Consider the following 21,562-nt stretch of genomic DNA (forward strand, 5'->3'; position numbering starts at 1 on the left):
TGTAGCCCCAAGGATGATCCACCTATTTCAAAACCTGCCAATATTGGGCAAAGAAAATATATTTAAAGAGTGGAAGAGAGACCTAACCAAATTCATCTGGAACGGAAAAAGACCAAGAGTTAAATATAAAATCATGATAGACAGTATGCGCAGAGGGGGATATGGAATGCCTGACCTTGAAGCATACCATGATGCGGCGGCATTATGTTGGCTTAAAGATTGGATAACACTGAGGGATACCGATCTATTGGATCTGGAAGGTTTGGGACTGGCCTCCGGGTGGCACCACTATTTGATGAGGGAGAAAATTGAAAAAAGGAGCAGTTTCCGGCTTAATATTATTAGGAAGTCATTATATCTTGTATGGCAAAAATATAAAAGATATTTTGAGCCAAAAACACCTTGGTGGCTCTCTCCCCTTGAAATAGTGGCAGTAAGGAGAAAAAACATGGAGACAAATTGGCCTACATATAGACAATTAATAGAAAATAAAGAGGGAACCTGGCAGTTAAAGGATTATGAAGAAGTAAAGGGACTCTTTACTACCTGGTTGCAATATTTTCAAGTAAACCAAAGATTACAAATTGACAAACAAATTGGCTTTGATAAAGAAACATCCAAATTAGAAGAGATTTTATTGATAAACAAGGACAAATTTATTAAAAATTTATACCAAATTATATTGAAATGGAAAACGGAGGAGGAATTAACAAAGGAATATATGATTAAATGGTCACAAGATTTGGGGAAACCAATAACAATGATAGAATGGGAAAGATTATGGAAAAGGGACCTAAATTTTTCACCATGCTATGATATTAAGGAAAACCTAATGAAGATGCAAAATAGGTGGTATCTAACACCAGGAAAATTGGCCAAGATTTATTCAGGCTTAACTAATAATTGTTGGAGATGCAACCAGGAAGTAGGAACCCACATACATATGTGGTGGCATTGCAAACAAATTAAAAAGTTCTGGGAAACAATTTATAATGAAATAAAGAAAATGATGAGATACCCAATTAAGAAATGTCCCAAATTATTTCTTTTAGGAATGATGCCGGAAGAAGTTAAACCTAGAGACAGATGCTGTCTAAGTTATGCGGTAGCTGCCGCAAGGACACTAATAGCAAAAAATTGGAAGGCTGCTCACGTCCCAACAAAAGAGGAATGGCAAGAGAAATTATTCAATTATTACAATCTGGCTAAAAAGTATGAGGAAATTAAAGGTACTAAGAAGGAAGAAAGTGAAAGTAATTGGAAAGTGTTTACAGATTATATAAGCACTAAAGTAGCGAATACGAGCCTTATCTCCGCCAAATAAGGTTCAGCCATATATACGACCATATATTAGATGCTGTGTGGAAAGAGAGGATGGAATAAATGATAGTTAATAATTGGAGGCATGTTATGATTACATGGAATTAATACAAGTTAAAGTAAGATATGCAGAGTATTATTATCTTAGAATAATAAAAGGAAAAGTTCAGATTAGGTTGTGAAGTCAAGGGGAATGGGAAGCAGAGAGGGAGGGGGGAGGGAAGTAATACTTCGTGTAATGAAACAAGATAATTGTAATATCTGTTTTTATGGTGATGATTTATTTTAATTGTGATGAATGTTCTGTTATGTAATAAAGTTTATTTTAATAATAATAATAATAATAATAATAATTATAAAATAGATAAAACCAAAGAGCATATTGTGTGTGTGTGTATGCACACCAAATAAGTAGAACAACACCATATCAAAATACATGCACTGCACCATAATAGTTATAATAACAATTTTATTATTTATACCCCGCAACTCTGGCTGGGTTGCCCCAGCCACTCATGGATATGTATCCATATCCATAAACATGAAACAGATACGTAAGCCACTCACACTCAGCAATATGACAATGCAATGCCAAGCATACAGAAATAAGATCCACTCCTAATTTGATGGATTCATGCCCCGTCTCCTCTGGGACATCCAATACTCCTCTCTCCTCTCTGACCTGAGAGGGGCCAGAGGCATACCCTTCAACTCCCGGTAAGGAAAATCCAGGATCAGCAGCGGTGCGGCACGGCACCGGAAGTCGCTTCTATGCATGTCAGCGTAGAAGCGACTTCCGGTGCCGCTCTGCCCGATTTCCGGTGCCCAGACATGGGCAGAGCAGCACCCGAAATCGGTTCTGTGCATGTCCAGACATGCGCAGAAGGAGCCTCCCTGGCAGGTAGGAAATCCGGGGGATTTACGGGAATTTTCTCTATTCGGGATAACAACGGGAAACGGGTTTAAATACAGGGGTTTTCCGCGAAAAATGGGAGACTTGGCAGCTATGGCCAGAGGTGTATCTGGAGAGTAGAGAACGACTTCCATCCACTTGCTGCCTGGTACTGCACCATCTCAACACTAGATAAAGCAACAGTCAGCGCTGGTAGCAGACACAAACATCAAGCTCACACTCAAGGTAGCTGTAAAGGTCACCATAGATTCAAATTGTTGCTGCCAGCCAGCTGCTAGGCTCTCCTTCTCCCCCCAGCGCCTTAGCCTGCTCATCTCGTGCTCCACTGGGGTCTTGTAGGCGAGCATTTCGTGCTAGGGCTGCCCACCCTCAGCTGAGAGCCACAGGATGAGACCTTTTGACCCATGCCCTTGCCAGGCACAAGATTTTGATACAGCAACAGCAGCAGCAGCAGAAGCAGCAGAAGCAGCAGAAGCAGCAGCAACAACAACAACAACAATTTATTTATAGCTTGCTCATCTGGCTGGGTTTCCCCAGCCACTCTAGGCAGCTTCCAACAAAAGATTAAAAATACATTAAAACATCAGTCATTAAAAACTTCCCTAAACAGGGCTGCCTTCAGATGTCCTCTAAAAGTCTGGTAGTTGTTTTTCTCTTTGACATCTGGTGGGAGGGCGTTCCACAGGGCAGGAGCCACTACCGAAAAGGCCCTCTGCCTGGTTCCCTGTAACTTCGCTTCTCGCAGCGAGGGAACCACCAGAAGGCCCTCGGCGCTGGACCTCAGTGTCCAGGTTGAACGATGGTGTGTGTGTGTGTGTGTGTGTGTGTGTGTGTGTGTGTGTGTGTGTGTGGAGACACTACTTCAATACCTGGGAAGGTGGGAAAGAGGGGATAAAAAGCACAGTCTTCTGTCAGGAAACCAGTTGAGAGTATAAGAAGTTCCCTACAGGTGGATCAGGCCAGTGGCCCATGTAGTCCAGCATCCTGTTCTCACAGGGGCAAACCAATTGCCTCTTGTGGGAATCCTGCAGGCAGGGCCTGAGCACAAAAGCACTCTCAACTGCTAGGGTTTCCAGCAGAAGCATTCCCTGCCTCTGACAGTGTAGGCAGAGCGTAACCATCATGGCTAGTGGACATCGAAAGCTCTCTCCACCATGAATTTGTCTAACCCCCAATCCCCTGCCCTCTGTGCATCTTCCCGTTGTTTGTTTGTTTGCCCCACATTTTCCTGGCACTTTCCAAACCACAAAAAGTCAGATTCTTTGTTCTTAAAGTGGGTGGCTTGCAGTAAGAGCACTTTGATCCACTTTAACTCTGCAAACCTCTAAAATAAAACCAGCCTTCTAATATCTTTATCCCAGTTGGTGTGTCTTGGATGTGAACTGATTTTATTCATGCGCTGTCTTTTTTTTAATGTATATAATTGCTTTTTAAAGTTGCTTTGATAGATGTAGCTGTTTTATATTTTCTGTTATATTATAAATAGCTTTGGGAGGTCTCCTGGGTAGTGATTCATGCATTAAATTAATAATAATAAGAACAACCACCACCCTAAAACTATGGTTTGTGCTATAGACCTGCAGACCTATAGATCTTCACACAGCAGGAAGCCTCTCTCTTAATGATTGATTGATTGATTGCATTTATAACCCACACTTTTCTCCAAGGAGCTCAATGTGCCGCACGTGGTTCTTTCCCTCCTGAATTAGTCCCCACAACAACCTTGTGAGGTAGGCTAGGCTGAGAGGCAGTGACTGGCCCAAAGTCACCCAGTGAGCTTCATGGTTGAGTGGCGATTGGAACCCTGGTCTCCAAGCTCCTAGTCTGACACACTACCCACTCCGCATTGCAACCTTTAGGAGATTCTGTCCATCCTTGGTACAAAAAGTTCCAGGGCTGCATCAGAGGAAGGAATGTCTCCTTCTTCTCCTCTGAGAATATGAAAGCCCGTCACTGATACGAGCAAACGGGTCCCTTGTAAGGGCAGACAGCACAAAAGGGGGAGGTGTACATGCAGAGTTTTGCTATGAGCAAAGCTGGAAATTGCCTAAAATAAACCTCCGGCTACACCAAGAGGACCATCGGGATTTCCTTCCACTTCTCCTCTCTCTCTCCTTTTGAGGGACCTTCTGCTCTGATCAGTACTAGAAGCAAAGCTGAATAATTCCTGGCTGGCTTTCATCTTTCAAGAGGAGAAGGGACTGTTCCTTCTCTGTCCCTTCAAGCCTCTGCTGCAAGGTGAGATCTCTTTGCACTAAGGATGGCCTAACAAGGCCGGCTCTTTCGTTGGGCAAAGTGAGGCAAACGGCTCAAACGGCAGATGCTGGGAGGTGGGAGGCAGGATGGCAGAGAGCAACAGCGAAGTGTTGGAGGGCGGGATGGTGCACCCCCTACACTCAGTCGACGATGCAGCCTCATCCCCAGGGTTGAAGCAAGATGCAGACACGAGTATGGTCAGCTCCTCGGCATGAGCATATACAGGAGTTTATCCAGGAAGGGGGGGGGGAGTAAATACTCCAAACCAAGAAGCAAACTTAACTAGCATGGTAGATTATGGTTTGGGAGAGGGGCTGTCCCTCTTGTCCGTCTGTCCTGGGACCATCCCCTCCAATCCATTCCGTTGTCAGGCTATTCCAAACTTTCCATCCATCATCCTCCCTTCCTCCCCATCCTTCCCTTCCCTGTTTTTGTTCAGCTTAGCAGCTGGCCAGAAAGGAACTTATATAGGTAACTCTAGAAGGTGCCTTTTTTTCCTGGCTGTGTTATTTGCTTCTAATTTTCTTGCTACCATTGCATTTACAGCATCCACTTGTTTCATTGCAAAACGTGGTATTCTAAGGCTGGGAACATTTGCTCTTGTGCATTTCTTGGGTTGTTCTAGTTGTTGAGGTGTGCAGTGACTTGAATACCAGAATAGAAAAGATTGGGGGGGGGGGGAATGGATGGGATTCCCGCCCCCCCCCGACCAACTTTATCCACTGGTGCAGATGGCAAGTGGCAATATTTTTTTATTTTTTTAAAAAATTAAATATGTATCAACCACACTTGCATAGAAAATAACATAAGGTGGTCGACAACTTAAAAAGAAACCCCCAGTAAAAACTATTTTTAAAATGTAAAATGTGGCAAGGAATCTATTAAGAACACAAGAAGAGCTTGCTGGATCAGGCCAGTGGCCCATCTAGTCTAGTCTAGCATAATGGCCAGCCAGATGCCCCAGGGGGAAGTCTATAAACAGGAACTGAGCACAACAGCAGTCTCTCCACTTGTGATTCCAAGCAAATGGTTTTCAGTGGCTGAACACAGTCCTCATGGTTGAAGGGAGAGTGCTCTTGTGCTCAGATTCTGATGGCGGGAATACAAGCCACTGTGAGACCAGGATGCTGGACTTGAAGGGCCTCCTTTAGTCTGATCCAGCAAACCCTTCTTACTTTTTAAATTATAGACAGTATCTAAACAATGGAACGAAATGATTTTTAATCATGCGATGGCTGTGACTTGCATTGCATTCAGGATTGACAAAAGGAAGTGTTTTCCACAATTCATTATTGACTTCTGTGTAATAATAATAATAATAATAATAATAATAATATATTATTTATACCCCGCCCATCTGGCTGGGTTTCCCCAGCCACTCTGGGCGGCTTCCAACCGAATATTAAAAACAGTACAGCATCAAACATTAAAAACTTCCCTAAACAGGGCCGCTTTCAGTTGTCTTCTAAAAGTAAAATAGTTACTTATTGCCTTGACATTTGCTGGGAGGGCGTTCCACAGGGCGGGTTCCACTACTGAGAAGGCCCTCTGTCTGGTTCCCTGCAACTTGGCTACTTGCAACGAGGGAACCGCCAGAAGGCCCTCGGTGCTGGATCTCAGTGTCGGGGCTGAATGGTGGGGGTGGAGATGCCCCTTCAGGTATACAGGACCGAGGCCGTTTAGGGAAAAAGTGGTGTCCTTTTGTGTGTAAAAGGGTTAGTTTAGGCGAGGGTGAAAAGGTGCTCTCCCCACCCCTTAGACCTTTAAATACCAGGTGCTGGGGACAAAGCATGGCCATATCCTTCATGTTCTCCCTGTGAACATCCTGTAGGCATCAGTCCTGTCTGCTTGCTGTTAGAAGATGGACCACTCCAGGAAAACAATCCAGATGTTCCCAGAATCTATATTGGCTTGTGCACTCCTGCTGCAGCTGAGCAAATCACAGCCTTCAAATTGTGCATCCTTCCCAGGAGACACTGCTCTGTGCTCTGACATGTGCCAAAAAAACAAACAAACAACTGGAGCAGAGTTTCCTTGTTCCCCACACTAGTAATTAGCTAATGCAGCACCATGGAGATGCCACAGAGTGTTATTCCCAGAGGGCAGAAACTCTGTCACCCCGCCCTCTCCACTCCTCCTTGCAGAAAATGTGAGTGTTGCTGAATATTTCTGTTTTGAGAGGCGCAGAAGGAGTAACATGCGATGATGACAATGCCCAGGGAATTCCTGCTCCCTTAAATAGAAATCACAGTTTTTAAACGGGGTAGGGACTTGGCCAGATGGCATGCAAAGCAGCGACAGAGGCGAGAAGGGCTTCAAATGCCTGCAGACGGCAACAGATCAGTTACCCAGCATCAAGAAAGTCCTTCACTCAGTGCATTGTTAAACTATGGAACTCCCTCCCACAGGAGGCAGTGATGGCCACCAACTTGGATGGCTTTAAAAGAGGTTTAGTGGAGGAGAGGGCTATTGAAGGCTACTAGTCATGATGGCTGTGCTCTGCCTCCATAGTTGGCAGAAATGCTTCTGAATACCAGTTGTTGGAAACAGCAGGCGGGGAGAGTTGCTCTTGTGCTTGAATTCTGCTTGCAGGAATACAAGGATCTGGTTGGTCACTGTGAAACCAGGATGCTGGACTAGATGGGCCTCCTTTGGTCTGATCCAGCAGACTCTTCTTACTTTTTAAATTATAGACAGTATCTAAACAATGGAACGAGATGATTTTAAACTATGCGATGGCTGTGACTTGCATTGCATTTAGGACAGACAAAAGGAAGTGTTTTTCATAATGCATTATTGACTTCTGTGCAAGAAATAGTGGTGTGTTGTTTTGTGTAAACTGCAGGAGTGGAGAGTTGCTCTTGTGGTTGGATTCTGCTTGCAGGAAAATAGGCATGTGGTTGGTCACTGTGAGAACAGGATGCTGGACTAGAGGGGCCATTGGCCACAACCAGCAGGCTCTTCTTATGTAAGGGGAACTGCTGACAAGTAGGTCAGGACTCCCCCTTGCAACCAAGGTGTTATTTGTTTGTAGACACAGAAATGTAAAAGCTCAGAATACTTTGCACATTCCAAGAAAATGTATACCTCTGGCTTGAGGTCTCAGTGGTGTTAGGCCCCTAGATTTTCCATAGTCTGGTCACCTGCTCTTTACCCATGTAAGGGGGTGTTGTTTCAGGAGAATCTCAAAAGAGTGTTGCTGGATCGGACCAGCATCCTTTCTTCATGTCAACCAACCAGATGTCCGAATAGGAAGAAGCCCACAGTTAGCAGTGAGTGCAATGGCAGCGCCCTCACTGCTTGTGATTCCAAATCCCAATCTCTGAGGGACATCTGTCCTATGATATTAGAGGCAGTAGTACACAGCCATCATAGCAAGTAGCCATTGAGAATAACCTCCATGAATTTGCCATTTAAAGCCACCCAAGTAGGTAGCGATCACTGCAACTTCTGGTAGTGAATTTCATAGTTTATTAACTTTTCTTCTCCCCACCCCCCACCCTCTGCAGCAAGGGGACTTGCTAAAATTTACGGTACCTCTATTTTTATTTGTGAACTGCCTTGGGATCTGTTGAGGATCCATCCATCATTGATACAGATGAAAATAGGCATGTGAAGACATATAGAAATGATCAGCAGTTTTAGGATTTATCTGCTGGCCTTTATGATACAATGGCCCAATCAAAGAAAGTAAGTAATATTAGAGTCCCATAGAAATTAATAGGGCATAAATTGGGTGCAAATTAGGACCCGGAGCCCTTGAGACTACTACCTGTTGCAACTAAGCAGGACTGGGTCTCATCAGTGCCTGGATGGGAGGGTACTGAAGAACCACTTTTACGCTGCCTTGGAGTCCATGACAGAAGAAAGGGAGGATAATACATGTAATAATATTTGTTCTATCGATTAGTCTTATTGCACTGCAGGGGGTTGTGTCCATTTCAACCCCACAGTTTTACGATTCTAAATCTAAGTCCTTCCTTAGATCTTCCAGCATTTAGCTTCATTGTTGGACTGTATTGGCTTCCAGTATTATGCGAGGTTTGTGTGGGGAACCTGTTTCTCTCCACTTTCTGCACTTGTTCATAATCTTGCCTATCTCTACCTCGTTTGTCAGTGGCCTCGTCCTTGGTTCCTTTTCTGTTGTCAGCATGGGAACATTGAGTTCTCTACTGGAGGGAGGGAGAATATGCATGTTATTGACTGAAAAAAAGAGGGAGGGAGAAAGAACTTTCCTTTCATACCTGTTTCGGTTTTTAAAAAAAACCTTCCAGGATCGGCATCGCCGACACTCCCTTTTTATTTTTGTAACCATTTTATCGCTGATCCCTACAAAACCTGCTGCTTTTGTCACACAGCCTGCTCTAGCCCCCCCCCCCCCACCCAAGCCAGCCAACTTTGCTCAGGGACAGTAGAGGATACTACAGTGGTACCTTGGTTCTCGAACTTAATCCCTTCCGGAAGTCTGTTCAACTCCCGAAATGGTTCGAAAACCAAGGCGCGGCTTCCGATTAGCTGCAGGAGCTTCCTGCACTCAATCGGAAGCCGTGTCGGACGTTCGGCTTCCGAAAAACATTTGCAAACCGGAACACTCACTTCCAGGTTTGCGGCGTTCAGGAGCCAATTTGTTCAGGAGCCAAGCTGTCCAAGAACCAAGGTACCACTGTATTTGACCACCAGCACTGAAATATTTATTGATTTGGGTTTATATACTGCCCTCCCTCTCAAAGGAGCTTAAGGCAGCAGACACAACAATAAAAAAGCATTTGTTGATTCTTTCCCAAAAATGTATTTTGAGATGTTCAGTAACAGCAGCGTCCCTGGGGCTGATTCCCCCATTGCCACACACCCCTCTCCACATCATTTGATGTGAGTCCCAATGTCATCTGGCCTTAGAAGTAGAGATCCCCTGCAGCACCCCACCCATAATCCCGCTTGCCCTATAATCCATCCATTGCGGGAGAAAATGCTGTCTTTGGCATTTTGTCCACAGCCCTTTTCTGATGATTGAACCTTCCTGAGCAGCTGCAGGACCTTGTCGGATGGCAGCTGGGCAGGCAGAGGAGCCCATTAGCGATATTACATGGGGCTGCAATTCCCAGCGTGATCTGTCAAGACAGCAGTCCCCAGTTCACCCTGGCTGAATGGCAGCAAAGGGCATTTTGCTCGGAGATGAGGATGCCAAGCAGAGAAGCTGGGAATTGGAACAGCAGTATAGTGGCAACTTCAGGAGCGTGGGATCCCTTTACGATAGTCACAGCCACGTCCCTCCTTAGGTTATACAACTTTCCAAGATTATACAATAATCATAAAGTGGGGTGTATTGCAACTATCAATGCAGTTCTCTTGATGTTGCCTTTCAGCTAGATCTACAGTGGTACTTCGGTTTACAATGACGATCCGTTCGAGTGAGCCGGTCGCTCCCCGAGTCCGTCGCTCGCTGAAGGCACGCTTCTGCGTGTGCGCGAAGCGCCAATAGAGCGCTTCTGTGCACGCGCGTGCTGCACAGATCGCTTCTGAGTGTGTGGAACCTGGATGTAAATACTTCCGGGTCTGTGGCAGTCGCTCTCTGAGTTCATCGTAAACAGAGGCGCTCGCAAACCGAGGTTCCACTGATCTATTTCCCATGCACGTATGTGGGCAAATGGTTTGGAGTGTTCCAATATATTCTTTTGGAGAGACTGAAGTTGTGTTTTCCTTGATGTTGCATTTTATGTAACAGAACTGGCACACCTTTCTCTTGAAGCTGAAGCACATTGTGTTGTCAGTGCTCCTAAATACAGTGGTACCTCTGGTTACGAACTTAATTCTTTCTGGAGGTCCGTTCTTAACCTGAAACCGTTCTTAACCTGAGGTACCACTTTAGCTAATGGGGCCTCCTGTTTCCACCGCGCCACCACCGCATGATTTCTGTTCTCATCCTGAGGTAAAGTTCTTAACCCGAGGTACTACTTCCGGGTTAGCGGAGTCTGTAACCCGAAGTGTTTGTAACCTGAGGTACCACTGTACTCAGTTTGGAGCATATGGAACAACTCCTTGGACTTCTTCCTGCGCCTTCTCCAGAGTGACCCTAGGAGCCCATCCTCAGTGGTTGACACACCTCCTTTCACTCTGATTGGCTCCAATGGCCAGAAAGGGTGAGAAGATGTCTTCTCATTGGCTAAGAAGCTCCCCTTTTGTGGTGATTGGGCAGCTTTAGGATGCAGGAGACAGAGATGCTGCTGCAGAAATAGTAACAGATCTTTGACCTACCCCATGTCCCCAGACCACTATGTATGTCGGAATTGGAGGCAGTGTCTCTCTACCATGGCTAAACTCTGGAGGACTGCAGGTTGGGGAAGGCTTTTCTCTATTGCTCAGAGGTTGGGTTGTATCTAATATACTTTAAAAGTAGACCCATTGAAATAAATGGACCCCAGTCAAGCCCATTATTTTCAATGAGTCTCCTCTGAGTAGGACTAGCAACAACCCTCACTGCCGGATGTCAACTAGCCATTATTATTATTATTATTATTATTATTATTATTAATTTGACTTATATACCATCCTTGGTATATAAGACCATCAGAAGATCCCAGGGCAGTGTACATTAAAAACGTATTTTAAGAAGCATTATAATAAAACATAATACAAAACATAATAATAGGCAGCATAATAATAAAACAATCATAATAACAGCCCATCCCCCACACCTTTAACAGACTATAGATTATGTATTGGCTGAAGGCCTGGGTAAAGAGGAGGAATGTTTTTGCTTGGCACCTAGAGACATGCAATGATGGCGACAGGCAAGTCTTTCTGGGGAGAGCATTCCAAACAGTGTAGAAATGATATGAATAAATATATAACCAGGGCAGCCAAGGTGGTCTTGGTCTTAGAGCCCAGTTCACTAAGCTCCTAGTAAGCTTTGGCAAATGCCCATGGTCACCTTGGCATATCCTGTTGCATGCTGGGTAGTTTCAGCACTTGAGAGGTGCCTGGCTTTTTCTAGGTCTGCTAGTGGGCACTTACTACAAATCCTTTGGCAATTTGGCCAGGAATGGGGCATGGAAGAATCACATTTGGCTCTCAGAATTGGCAATCATAGTGCTGGAAGGGAGCCATAGAGTCGTCCTTGTACAACCTTCTGCAATGTAGGATTCACAGCTAAGTCAACATACTTTGTTTTGAGACTCCAGGTAAATAGGCAGTTTGGTATGTATTACGCTCCTGAGATCTTCTATCCCCATGCCTATTCCTAGGTGCTTCTGACCCCCTTTGGCTCTCTGGTAGGGCAGGGCTGCTTCAATGAGACCCAACTGTCTCTGCCGGTTGAGAAAGCCTGTCCCTAGGCTAGCACTGCTGTCCCTCTAGTTCTTCCCGTTGGACCAGCTGGGATTGAGCAGGTAAGCCCAGCTACTGAAGCAACAGTTGTACTGTTTTGCTTAGGTATTATGACGCACACAAAGCCTGGGGTGCCTTCAGGTGAGACAGTCCTTGAGGAATGCGTGATTTGTAAAAAGGAAGTCCCAATTTCAATACCCCAGGGGCATCTCCCATTAACAAGGCTCTCTTTGACTAAGGTTCCCAGAGAGTGGCTGCCAGTTAGGTTATACTGCAATAGATGGCCCCATATAGGGTTGCCAGACTCAATAGAGGACAGGACTTCTGTGCCTTTAATTGCCCTGCTCTCTTTTGAGTCTGGAAACCTTAAAGAGAAACCAGCAGACCCTTTGCTTGGAAATTAAACATAGGGTCTGCTGGTTTCTCTTTAAGGTTTCCAGACTCAAAAGAGAGCAGGGCAATTAAAGGCACAGAAGTCCTGTCCTCTATTGAGTCTGGCAACTCTAGCCCCATAATTACTTTATTATTTGTTTATAAGATTGATTTATCGGTTCCTTTTATACAATACAGATTCTCAAAGACGCTCAATGAAATAAAAGTACAACACATAAAAGCAATTTCAAGCTATAGTTAAGTAATATAGTGAAGGTGTGAGCCATCCCCAATATTTTGTCTGGAAATTTCTATTAATTGTAAATTAAAAGCAATGTGTCCTATCAGTATTGTAACTCAAGGCCAAGAAGCTACAATCTAACCAAATTTCAGGGAAATGATTAGTCGGAAAATAGAAAGCTACCTTTTACTGAGTCCGACCATTGTTCTATCTAGGTCAGTATTGTTTACACTGACTGGCAGCAATGGCTGTCCAGGGATTCAGGCAGGGGACACCCGGAGATGCCACTGGGGATTGAACCCATGACCTTCTGCATGCAAAGCAGATGCTGCCTACCTCTGGGTCATATCCTTTGACCTGAGAGCCATTTCAAAAGTCTGCTCTGAATCAAGATCTGTCAGGCCGTTTCTGCTGACCCCAAAAAAGGGCAATCCCTGTATGAAGAAAGCTCAGAACGAGCCTGCCCTAATCCTAGGAAGCAGCAGGAGTCAGAAGAATTTGAATAGTAGTGTTTATTTATGAACAACAGAAGCAACAACTCCTCATAGCAGCTAGGACTTGCTGTATAGGCCAAACTAAGGCCATGTTCACATGATACATTTAAAGCACTATGATACCACTTTAAACAGTCATGGCTTCTTCCCCCAAATAATTCTGGGAGCTGTAGCTTGTTATGGGTGCTGAGAGTTGTTAGGAGGCCCCTTGTCCCCTCACAGAACTACAGTTCCCAGAGTTTCCTGTGAAGAGGAATCCACCTTGAAGCATAGCTGCCAAGTTTTCCCTTTTCTCGCGAGGAAGCCTATTCAGCATAAGGGAAAATCCCTTAAAAAAAGGGATAACTTGGCAGCTATGCCTTGAAGCCACAATGGGAATTGTGGCTCTGTGGTCTCCTCACCCATCTAAGCACCCTTGACAAACTATAGCTCCCAGAATTCTTTGGGGGGAAACCATGACTGTTTGAAGCGGTATCAAAGTGCTTTAAATATATGGTCTTGATGTGACCTACGTTTCTTATTATTTTCCCAAGGGGCTGTAGAGGGAATCTCACACTCCCAGGGAGGGAAAGTTTCTTTTGCAGACTAGGCCAGCAGGGCACTAACGCCATCCTGATCTCTCCTTACCTGGTTAGATCAGGTAAAAGATATTTTATTTATTTATTCCATTTATACACTATTTCCCCCCCTAAGGAGCTCAAGGTAGTATATACATGGCTCTCCCCCTCTCCCCATTTGATCTACACCACAACCCTGTAAGGTAGGCTTGTCAGAGGCAGCGCCTGGCCCAAGGTCACGCATCTGAGTGAGGATTACGAAGCCTCCTAATACCACATTGGCTAACCATGCTACTAACCATGGCCGCCACATGCAACCATTTGAGGGGACTCCCCTCCCCAAAATTAAATAAGGACCCCATCATCTGTTGCCGTGCTGAATTATCTGTGCCAAACCCAAACGGAAACAGTGGGTTGGCTCTCAGGAAGAGATAACCGATACGCTTGCAATTAATTAGTCTGAAAAGGGTGTGGCAACGGTCAGTGTGTAGAATGTTCTAGAAGTTCAGTTTGGCCTAGGATAACGGCAGGTTTGGTGGTGCGGTGGGGCTGTGGGCATATCTCCCCGCCCTGTGGCATCTCATGCAGGCCCCCCTGGGTTGTGTTGCGCAGAGCCGTGACATGCCCCATCGGGGCTCCTGTTCCTCCCTAGCAGGGATGGTGCTCCACCGGACCCAGAAGCTGAACCTCTTGCGGCTGTTGGTGCTTCTCACTGTGGTGCTGGCAGCCATCAAGTATTTCTTCCGGGACAGGTGAGTATCTTTCAGAGAGGCATTGCTGCCTTGCAAGGTGGGAGTGGCGAGCCTGCGGCCCTCCCAAGATGTTGCTGGACCCCAAACCTCCATCATACCAACATACCAAGGATGGCCAAAGGGTCCCCCTTCCATCCCTGTTGGTCGTCCAGGGTCCCATAAATGGGGCTCTTTTGCAGCCATGGGTGGAAATCCATGTTTGCCTATTGCTCCAGGGCTGTTTCAAGATTGTGGGGTACAGCTGCCTTCCCCAACCCAGTCCCCAAACAGATGTTCTGGACTATAATTCCCATCGGCCAGCACAGTTGCAGGATTTCTTTATTCGTTTAAATACTTACGTGGTGCTGGGGCTTTGTTTATTTTAAAATATTTATAGGCTGCACTTTTCCTAAGAATACAGAGAGGTCGTACAAAACATATGAGATGATAGTAACTTTGATTAAGAGAAGAATTAAAGCATCAGGAAGAGCATAATTAAAAACGCCCATAAAAGATGTAGTTCAAAATGGCCGTGCTGGCTGGGACCCATGGGAGTTGTAGTCCAAAATGGCTGTTTGTCAGGAGCCAGAGTCAGGAGCAGGTCAGCAATAAAACACCCAGTGTCAGAAAAGTTAACTCTTTGTTTGAAGAAACCAAAACAGCTCAGGCCTAGTAATCCCAGCAACTCTTCTCAGTAGGTCTTGCACCAATGAGGCAGTTGCAAGGACTGAAGGCCCCTGCTTTCCCACTGCTCTCTAAGACTCCTTCCCCCAGTCCTTCCCAAGCAAACTGGTGGGAGGGGAACTGGCCACAGCAGGAGGGGGAGACCCCATGGCTTCTTCAGCAGCCTCTCACATCTCTGGCTCCTGGCTCCGCTCCAGCTTCCGCTGAGTGTGGACTACCCTCTTCCCCAGCCTCTCCCTGCTCTCTGCTCCCTGTTGCCTCTTCAGTTTCCGGCACCTCCTCCTCCCACTGCCCCCTCTTCTCCCTCGAACCACTTACCACTGCCATCCCACCACCACCAATTCCCTAGCTCTGAACCTTCTTCCCCTGGGGGTTCCCCCAGATGGTGCCTCCCACCACTCCTCTGCACCTAGCCAGTCCATGACAGCCGTGCTGGTTGGGGCTGATGGGAGTTGTAGTCCAAAACACATGGCGGTCCCGAGGTTGGGGAAGGGCCTGCTCTTGACATTATGGGGAGGAGGGAACTCAGTTCCACATTTGCCTGCAGCTGCACCTTAACCATGTTGGCGGTCTTCCACTCTCTTCCACGCCTGCAGCTTCTCCCTGAATCGATACAAGGGATCCAGCCAGGAGAGCAGCTTTTGGGGCAAGGCCAGCGACCTCAAGCACTCCGCAGAACCTCGGGGCCGGTCCTTGGATGTCCCAGATGTCAAGGTTGTGGCAGCCGCTGCCGCCGCCCCTGCAAGGCAGGATGCCAAGAAAAAGGCCCTCCAGGATTTCAGCTTGATGCAGTTGCGGCTGGTCCATCTGGACCTCAAGGGAGCAGCTCCAAAAGTATCCTACCTGGAGCAGGTGAGGAGGCCCACCTTGAACAGGGCTTGTACACCAGGTGAATCCTGGTGTTGCAGAAATTATTAAATAGAGTGAAAACTGAAATGTGTGTGAAGAGGTCTGAGCAAGTGATGGTTGGAATGTAAAGGTTGTGTTTGCAAGAGAACCATGAAAGAAGGGCAGGATGACAGGTACGCAGGAAGTATTGCTCTAACTAGTACGTAGAAGGAAGTATTGCAATATAGGGACACAACTGCCCTTTTGTTTCCCTTTCCTTCTAAGTGCTTGTGTTGTTTTCATATCTAGTGTGCCACTCGGCACTATTTGCTGTTTGTGTTGTGCCAGCTTTGCAACACCTAAATAAATGGCCTGTTTTGCTGACTTCTGGAGTCTGGGTTTGACTGGCCATCCAGGTATTGTACTCCAATATTTCCCCAACACTGGAAGAGGGGAGGGGAAGGGAGAGAGGGGAATAAAGTTGCCAAATACTTTACTAACCCCTGTCACTGTGCTTGATGCCACATCTTGAGCAGCAGACATGAGGTTTCCTCCAGTGCTGGAAGGCTTTTAAGTGAACTCCCCCCCCCCTTCTTTCCAGAGGAAGCAATTTAAATACAAACCACTTTCTCTGCAGAGGGGAAAATGCTGAAGGTGTGGTCCCACCGTGAACCACCTGTTTGGTGCCGAAAAGACGTCTTCACTGGAGGTTGCTGTAATTTACTGGTCAGCAGTTACACCAACTATGTTTGAACCTAGACAGGTGTCAATCATCTGACATCATTATCATCTCTGGCAATTGACATGGGAGTGGTCCTACCCACTTGTCAAATGTGGCCTGCAGGGAGATTAGGAACTGGCCCATGGCCTGATCCAGTTAGCACCTGTCAAAACTAGAACCTGGGAGACCAGAGTTCAAATCCCCACTCAGTCAGGAAGTTCATTGGATGACCTTGGGCCAGTCACTGCCTCTCAACCTAACCTATCTCATTGGAGGTGTGTGTGGTTGTGTCCTTAACAGAACTGTGCACTTTAGCTGTGTTATCTCTAATTTTATTCATATCACCTGGAAAGATTTTTGACCAGGCACTTATAAATCTTCTAATCAAACCAATAAACCAGTGAGTGACAGCCATGCTGGATGGAGCTGCTGGAAGTCACGCTGGCTGTGGCTGATAGAACTTTTAGCTCAAAACATTTGGAGGGCACCAAGTTGAGGGAAAGCTGCCTTGGATGGTTGCACTCCTGAGCTTAGCAATGGTTCCCACGAACCAGGATTGGGCAGCTGTGGCCCTCCATATGCTGTTGGACTACAACTCCAACTCCCATAATCCCTGAGCCTTGCTGGTTGATGGGAGTGACAGCCCAATAAGATCTGGAGGTCCACAGCTTCCCTGCTTCTGATTTAAGAGAGACCTATTAGTGGATTGAAACCCAGATGGGACCTCCTTTGTTTCTCTCCTCCTGCCTCCTCTCTGGAGCCAATTCTAAGAACAGAAGAAGAGTCCTGGAACTGGATCAGGCCAAAGGGGACCTATCTAATCCTACATTTTGTTCTCACAGAGGTCAACCAGATGCCCCCAAAGGAGGCCCAGAAAGCAGGATCTGACAGCAATAGTGTTTCCCCACCACTCTAGGGTTCCATTTAGCATCCATAAGAAACTAAGAAAAGTCCTGAGTCTGGATCAGTCCCAAAAGGGGGGGGGGCATCTAATCCTGTTCTCACAGTGGCTGGCCAGATGCCCCAAAGGGAAGAAGCCCAGATGAGTCAAACAGCTCTCTCCCCTCCTGTGATTCCCAGCAAGTATCATTCCAAGGCACAATGCCTCTGACAGTGGAGGAGAGAATATATCATTCAGGGTTAGTAGCCAATGATCGCCTCCTCCACAAAATTGTCCAGATTCCTTTTAATGCCATTTGAGGTGGTGGGCCTCAGTGTCAGTTCTGCCAGTCAGTGTGTGCTTTGCCACATTGCAGTTGTACGCGTATGGCAGCTGGATGGTACATCTCATATGTGCTTCCCTTCAGATCTTCCCGCTTTTCTCCAAGCTGGGTGCCAACGGCATCCTGATCGAATACGAAGACATGTTTCCTTTCAAGGGAGACCTCGAGATCCTCAAGTCTCCGTACGCTTACAGGTAAGAGGTCTGCCTCAGTCGCTATTGGCCTGCTGTGTGTGTGTGTGTTTGGTTGGTGCCATACAGTTGTGAGGGCATCCAGGCCAAGACCTGACCCTGTGCACCAGAGAGGTGGCGCTCCTTGGATTTGGGTCTCTATCCCATTTCATTGCCTCATGGCAGAACCGGCTCCATGTGGTTTGACTTATTGGAAGCGGCCTCCATTTCTGCTCTTATCTGCCAGCTCAACAAGGCCTCTGGGATGCTGGCAGCTTGTGGCTGACCGGTGCTCTTGTCTCCTGACAGCGAAGAAGATATCAAGAAAATCCAGGAGTTGGCAGCGCTCAACAAACTGGAGCTGATCCCTTTAGTGCAGACCTTTGGCCACGTAGAGGTATGAGAACCCCCTTCTTCATTTCATTGCTGGTCTTTTGTTGCCTTTCTGGTAGATCTATGACCTGGTCTCTCCCCTCCCCCCACCCTGCCTTTGGTGTCCATGCATACCATGCTGACTGAGGCTAATGGAAGCTGTAGTCCAAAAACAGGGCTGTACTAGCTGGGAATCATGGGAGTTGTAGTCGAAAGCATGCCTATGGTGGCTAGGGCTGATGGAAGCTGTAGTCCAGGGTTTCCCAAACTTGCAGTTTTCAGACTACAATTCCCATCATCCCTGACCACTAGGGATGATGGGAGTTGTAGTCCAACAACAGCTTGGGAAACACTGAGCTAGGAGAAGGCAGACTATTGACAGCTGCTTTTCACCTGTGAGTTTTGTAACCTTAATCAGGGCCGTCTTAACCATATCTGGCGCCCTGGTGCCAAGATCCCTCCAGCGCCCCCTGTGAGTGAGGCGGGCAGGAGGGGCGCGTGGGGAGCTGAGAGGCGCGGAGGAGGCGGCCCCAGGTTCCCGCTCCCTATGCAAAGCGCGAGCCTGGGGCCGCCGCACTGCACCTCTCAGCTGTTCAGGCGGCCCCAGGCCAGCGCTCCCCGTGCGCCTCTGGAGAGCGGCCTGAAGCCGCTCAACAGCAGAGGCGCGTGGAGGCAGACACCAGCATTCAGCGCCCCTTCCACGCCCCTGATGGCCAGGCACCCTGGCGCCTTGCGCCACCCAGCCCAGGCCTAGGGACAGCCCTGACCTTAATGGCGGTGCTGTTTTAAATTGTATTCCCCCCGCCCCTTATTTTCTGCTGCTGCTGCTGCTGCTGCTGCCTCCTGTCCCCTCCAGTAGAGTCTTGCCCTGGTCTTGCTCAGGGAGGGCCGGTCTTTCCTTGGATTATTGCCTGCAAGGAAGAAGGGCGTAACTGTTCAGAGCCATGCAGCCTTCATATCTGGTTAGGCCAGTTCTTGCCCAGGGAGCCGGACTCCAGTTGTGCCGCTGAGCAAACAATGACTACTTGTTCCGATTTGTTAAAGGTGCAGGAACTGGTTTCCTTGACTTGAGCGAGCTGGCAGGGTGGGGTGGATTCTGCACGGAGCAGAATCTTTAATAGCAGTCGGATAGACAAATTAAAGATGCTGAAGGGGTGTTTTCTTTTTGCATGAAGAGAAAATTATGGAGGCAGCTAGGCCTGCTGAATCTCCTGAGTATCAGGTTGTTTTTGCAGGGGTGCACAGAATTGCAGAGAAGGAAGGGATCCCAAGTGCCATCTAGTCCAACCCTCTGCAATGGAAGAATCACAGCTAAATTGGCTGCAGGAAGGGCCATAGGAAAGTGGGAGAACAGCTGCCCAGCATGCAGAAGGTCCCAGGTTCAAACCCCAGCAAGTCTGTGTGGGGCTGGGAATGTCCCCTGCCTGAAACTCTGGAGGGTTGCTGCCAGATGGTGTAGGCAATTCTGAGTTTGATGGACCAAGAGGTCATACTCTTGTTCCTAGATCGGACTTGTACCCCTTGCCAACTTGTGTTACAGTTGCCCCCAGGAGAGCAGCTGCAAGACATTTTCTTAGCACAGAAGCTGCATTTCATTTAGTATTTTCTATTTGCTGGACTGCCATGAAGGACTTCCTGTTAGTATATTTTTGGGAGCAGGCAAATTAAATGGTTCAGTGTGGACTAGTCACTTGCAAAGCTGCAATAAATTGTCTATGCCAGTGGTTCTGAAAAGTGGTGGTGGGATTACCGGGGGGGGGGCACTAAGAGGCATGGGGCAGCAGGGGGGGCTGTTTGTGGGCCTCTCCAAGTGCATTGATCTCTTGTTTACAATTGCCCAGGCTAGAGCAAAACACCTTCTCTGCTTGGTATTTAAAGTTTTATTACTCTTATCGCTTTCAAAGCTACTGTATTTCCTTTCTTCCCACTTACTCATGTTTATGATTCTGAGTTGTCACAAGTCCCAAGACAGCCAAGTATTGGGAATAGCTATTGATTTTCTTATAAATTAGTGAACGTTTGTGTGTGTTTAATAAGTAGCTATATATTAACATTTTATGCTATGCATTTCCTCATGTTTTCATTAGGTAGGAGACATTACAAAAAATTGTGTGCAATGTCTGGTATCACTGGATCGAGTTGATCAGTTTTGTTGAATTAAACAAAGTAGTTTTGATTGGATTTTGAACCAATGTGCAATTAATTGTTACTGTTTTGAATTTTATTTTATTAGTTTTTAATATTGCTTTTAATGCTGTACCCTGCCCTGGGACATTAGGGTAAAGGGTGGGTAATTAATTTGGCAGCAGCAACAACAACAACAACAACAACAACAACAACAACAACAACGTATAAATAAATAAATAAATAAATAAATGTGCGATTTTCCTTAGTGGATCATGCAATCCATTAGTCAGAGTAATGCTTTTATAGGGTAGGGGGCACTGGGGATGAGTTTGCAGAACCATGGGGGCTGCGGCCCAAAAAAGTTTGGGCACCCCGGTCTGTGCTGTTCCCCTAGGTCAGGTATCCCCAAACTGCGCCTTCCAGATGTTTTAGCCTACAACTCCCATGATCCCTAGCTAACGGGACCAGTGGTCAGGGATGATGGGAATTATAGTCCAAAACATCTGGAGGGCCGAAGTTTGGGGATGCCTGCCCTAGGTCTTCCTCTTTCCCCATTCATCCCCCGGTTTCCTCTCCTCCTTTCTCCTGCAGTTCATCTTGAAGCATGACAAATACCGGCACCTCCGGGAGGTGGAGCGCTTCCCCAACAGCTTCAACCCCCACGTCCAGGAAACAATGGCCGTCGTGAAATCTGTGTTGACCCAAGTCCTGAGCAAGCACCCACAGGCCAACTGGGTGCATATTGGGGCAGATGAGGTAAAGGACCCAGATGAAGTGGCGGGGGGGGGGGGCGAGGTTAGACAAGGCGGACAACATCTGGTGCTCAGTGGTAGAGCCCCATCCTGCATGATAAGTACCTAGCTAACTGAAGTCATTCACAAAACAGTTGTTGATAGCACAGGCATCCTGGCATTGGCACCAGAGCCCTTGAGCTCTGCTCCTGCCTCTCGCTTGCCTTTGAACAAAAGGTAGAATTCATATCTGTTGCTCCGCCCGTTTTGACTCTGGCCCTGCCCTCCACTGGCATGTGGCCCTCAGATGGCTATCCAGAAAGGAATCCACATGGGTTCAAATATGCCACCCCCCGACCACTGCTTTAGGAGCAGAGAATGTTGGTGTTCTCCCTGGTGGCACCAGGCTGGAACGGACTACCTGGACAGGTGAAGGCCTTTCCTTCATTGGAGGTTTTTAAACAGGGCTTGGATGGAGATCTGTCAGGGATTCTTTAAC

General features: G+C 46.9%; 1 protein-coding gene across 12 annotated transcripts in view; it reads left to right on the top strand.

Moving 5' to 3' along the window:
* The window catches only part of LOC118092517 (hexosaminidase D), a 57,544-nt gene that overhangs the window by 10,438 nt on the left and 25,544 nt on the right, over positions 1 to 21,562 (top strand). For 4 of the 12 annotated variants that reach the window (XM_060282833.2, XM_088656882.1, XM_088656879.1 and 1 more), the window contains exons 2-7: positions 11,731 to 11,874; positions 14,132 to 14,228; positions 15,488 to 15,743; positions 17,748 to 17,857; positions 18,143 to 18,230; positions 20,924 to 21,088. In XM_060282833.2, the coding sequence (XP_060138816.1) occupies positions 14,134 to 14,228; positions 15,488 to 15,743; positions 17,748 to 17,857; positions 18,143 to 18,230; positions 20,924 to 21,088 (714 nt within the window). In that variant the 5' untranslated portion in view covers positions 11,731 to 11,874; positions 14,132 to 14,133. Of the gene's footprint in view, positions 1 to 4,335; positions 4,472 to 11,730; positions 11,875 to 14,088; positions 14,229 to 15,487; positions 15,744 to 17,747; positions 17,858 to 18,142; positions 18,231 to 20,923; positions 21,089 to 21,562 lie in introns of those variants that run through there. The other 8 variants (XM_088656881.1, XM_088656876.1, XM_088656880.1 and 5 more) reach the window with 4 other exon arrangements.

This window comes from Zootoca vivipara, chromosome 13 (assembly GCF_965207765.1).
Source record: "Zootoca vivipara chromosome 13, rZooViv2.hap1.1, whole genome shotgun sequence".
Taxonomy (NCBI): Eukaryota; Metazoa; Chordata; class Lepidosauria; order Squamata; family Lacertidae; genus Zootoca; species Zootoca vivipara.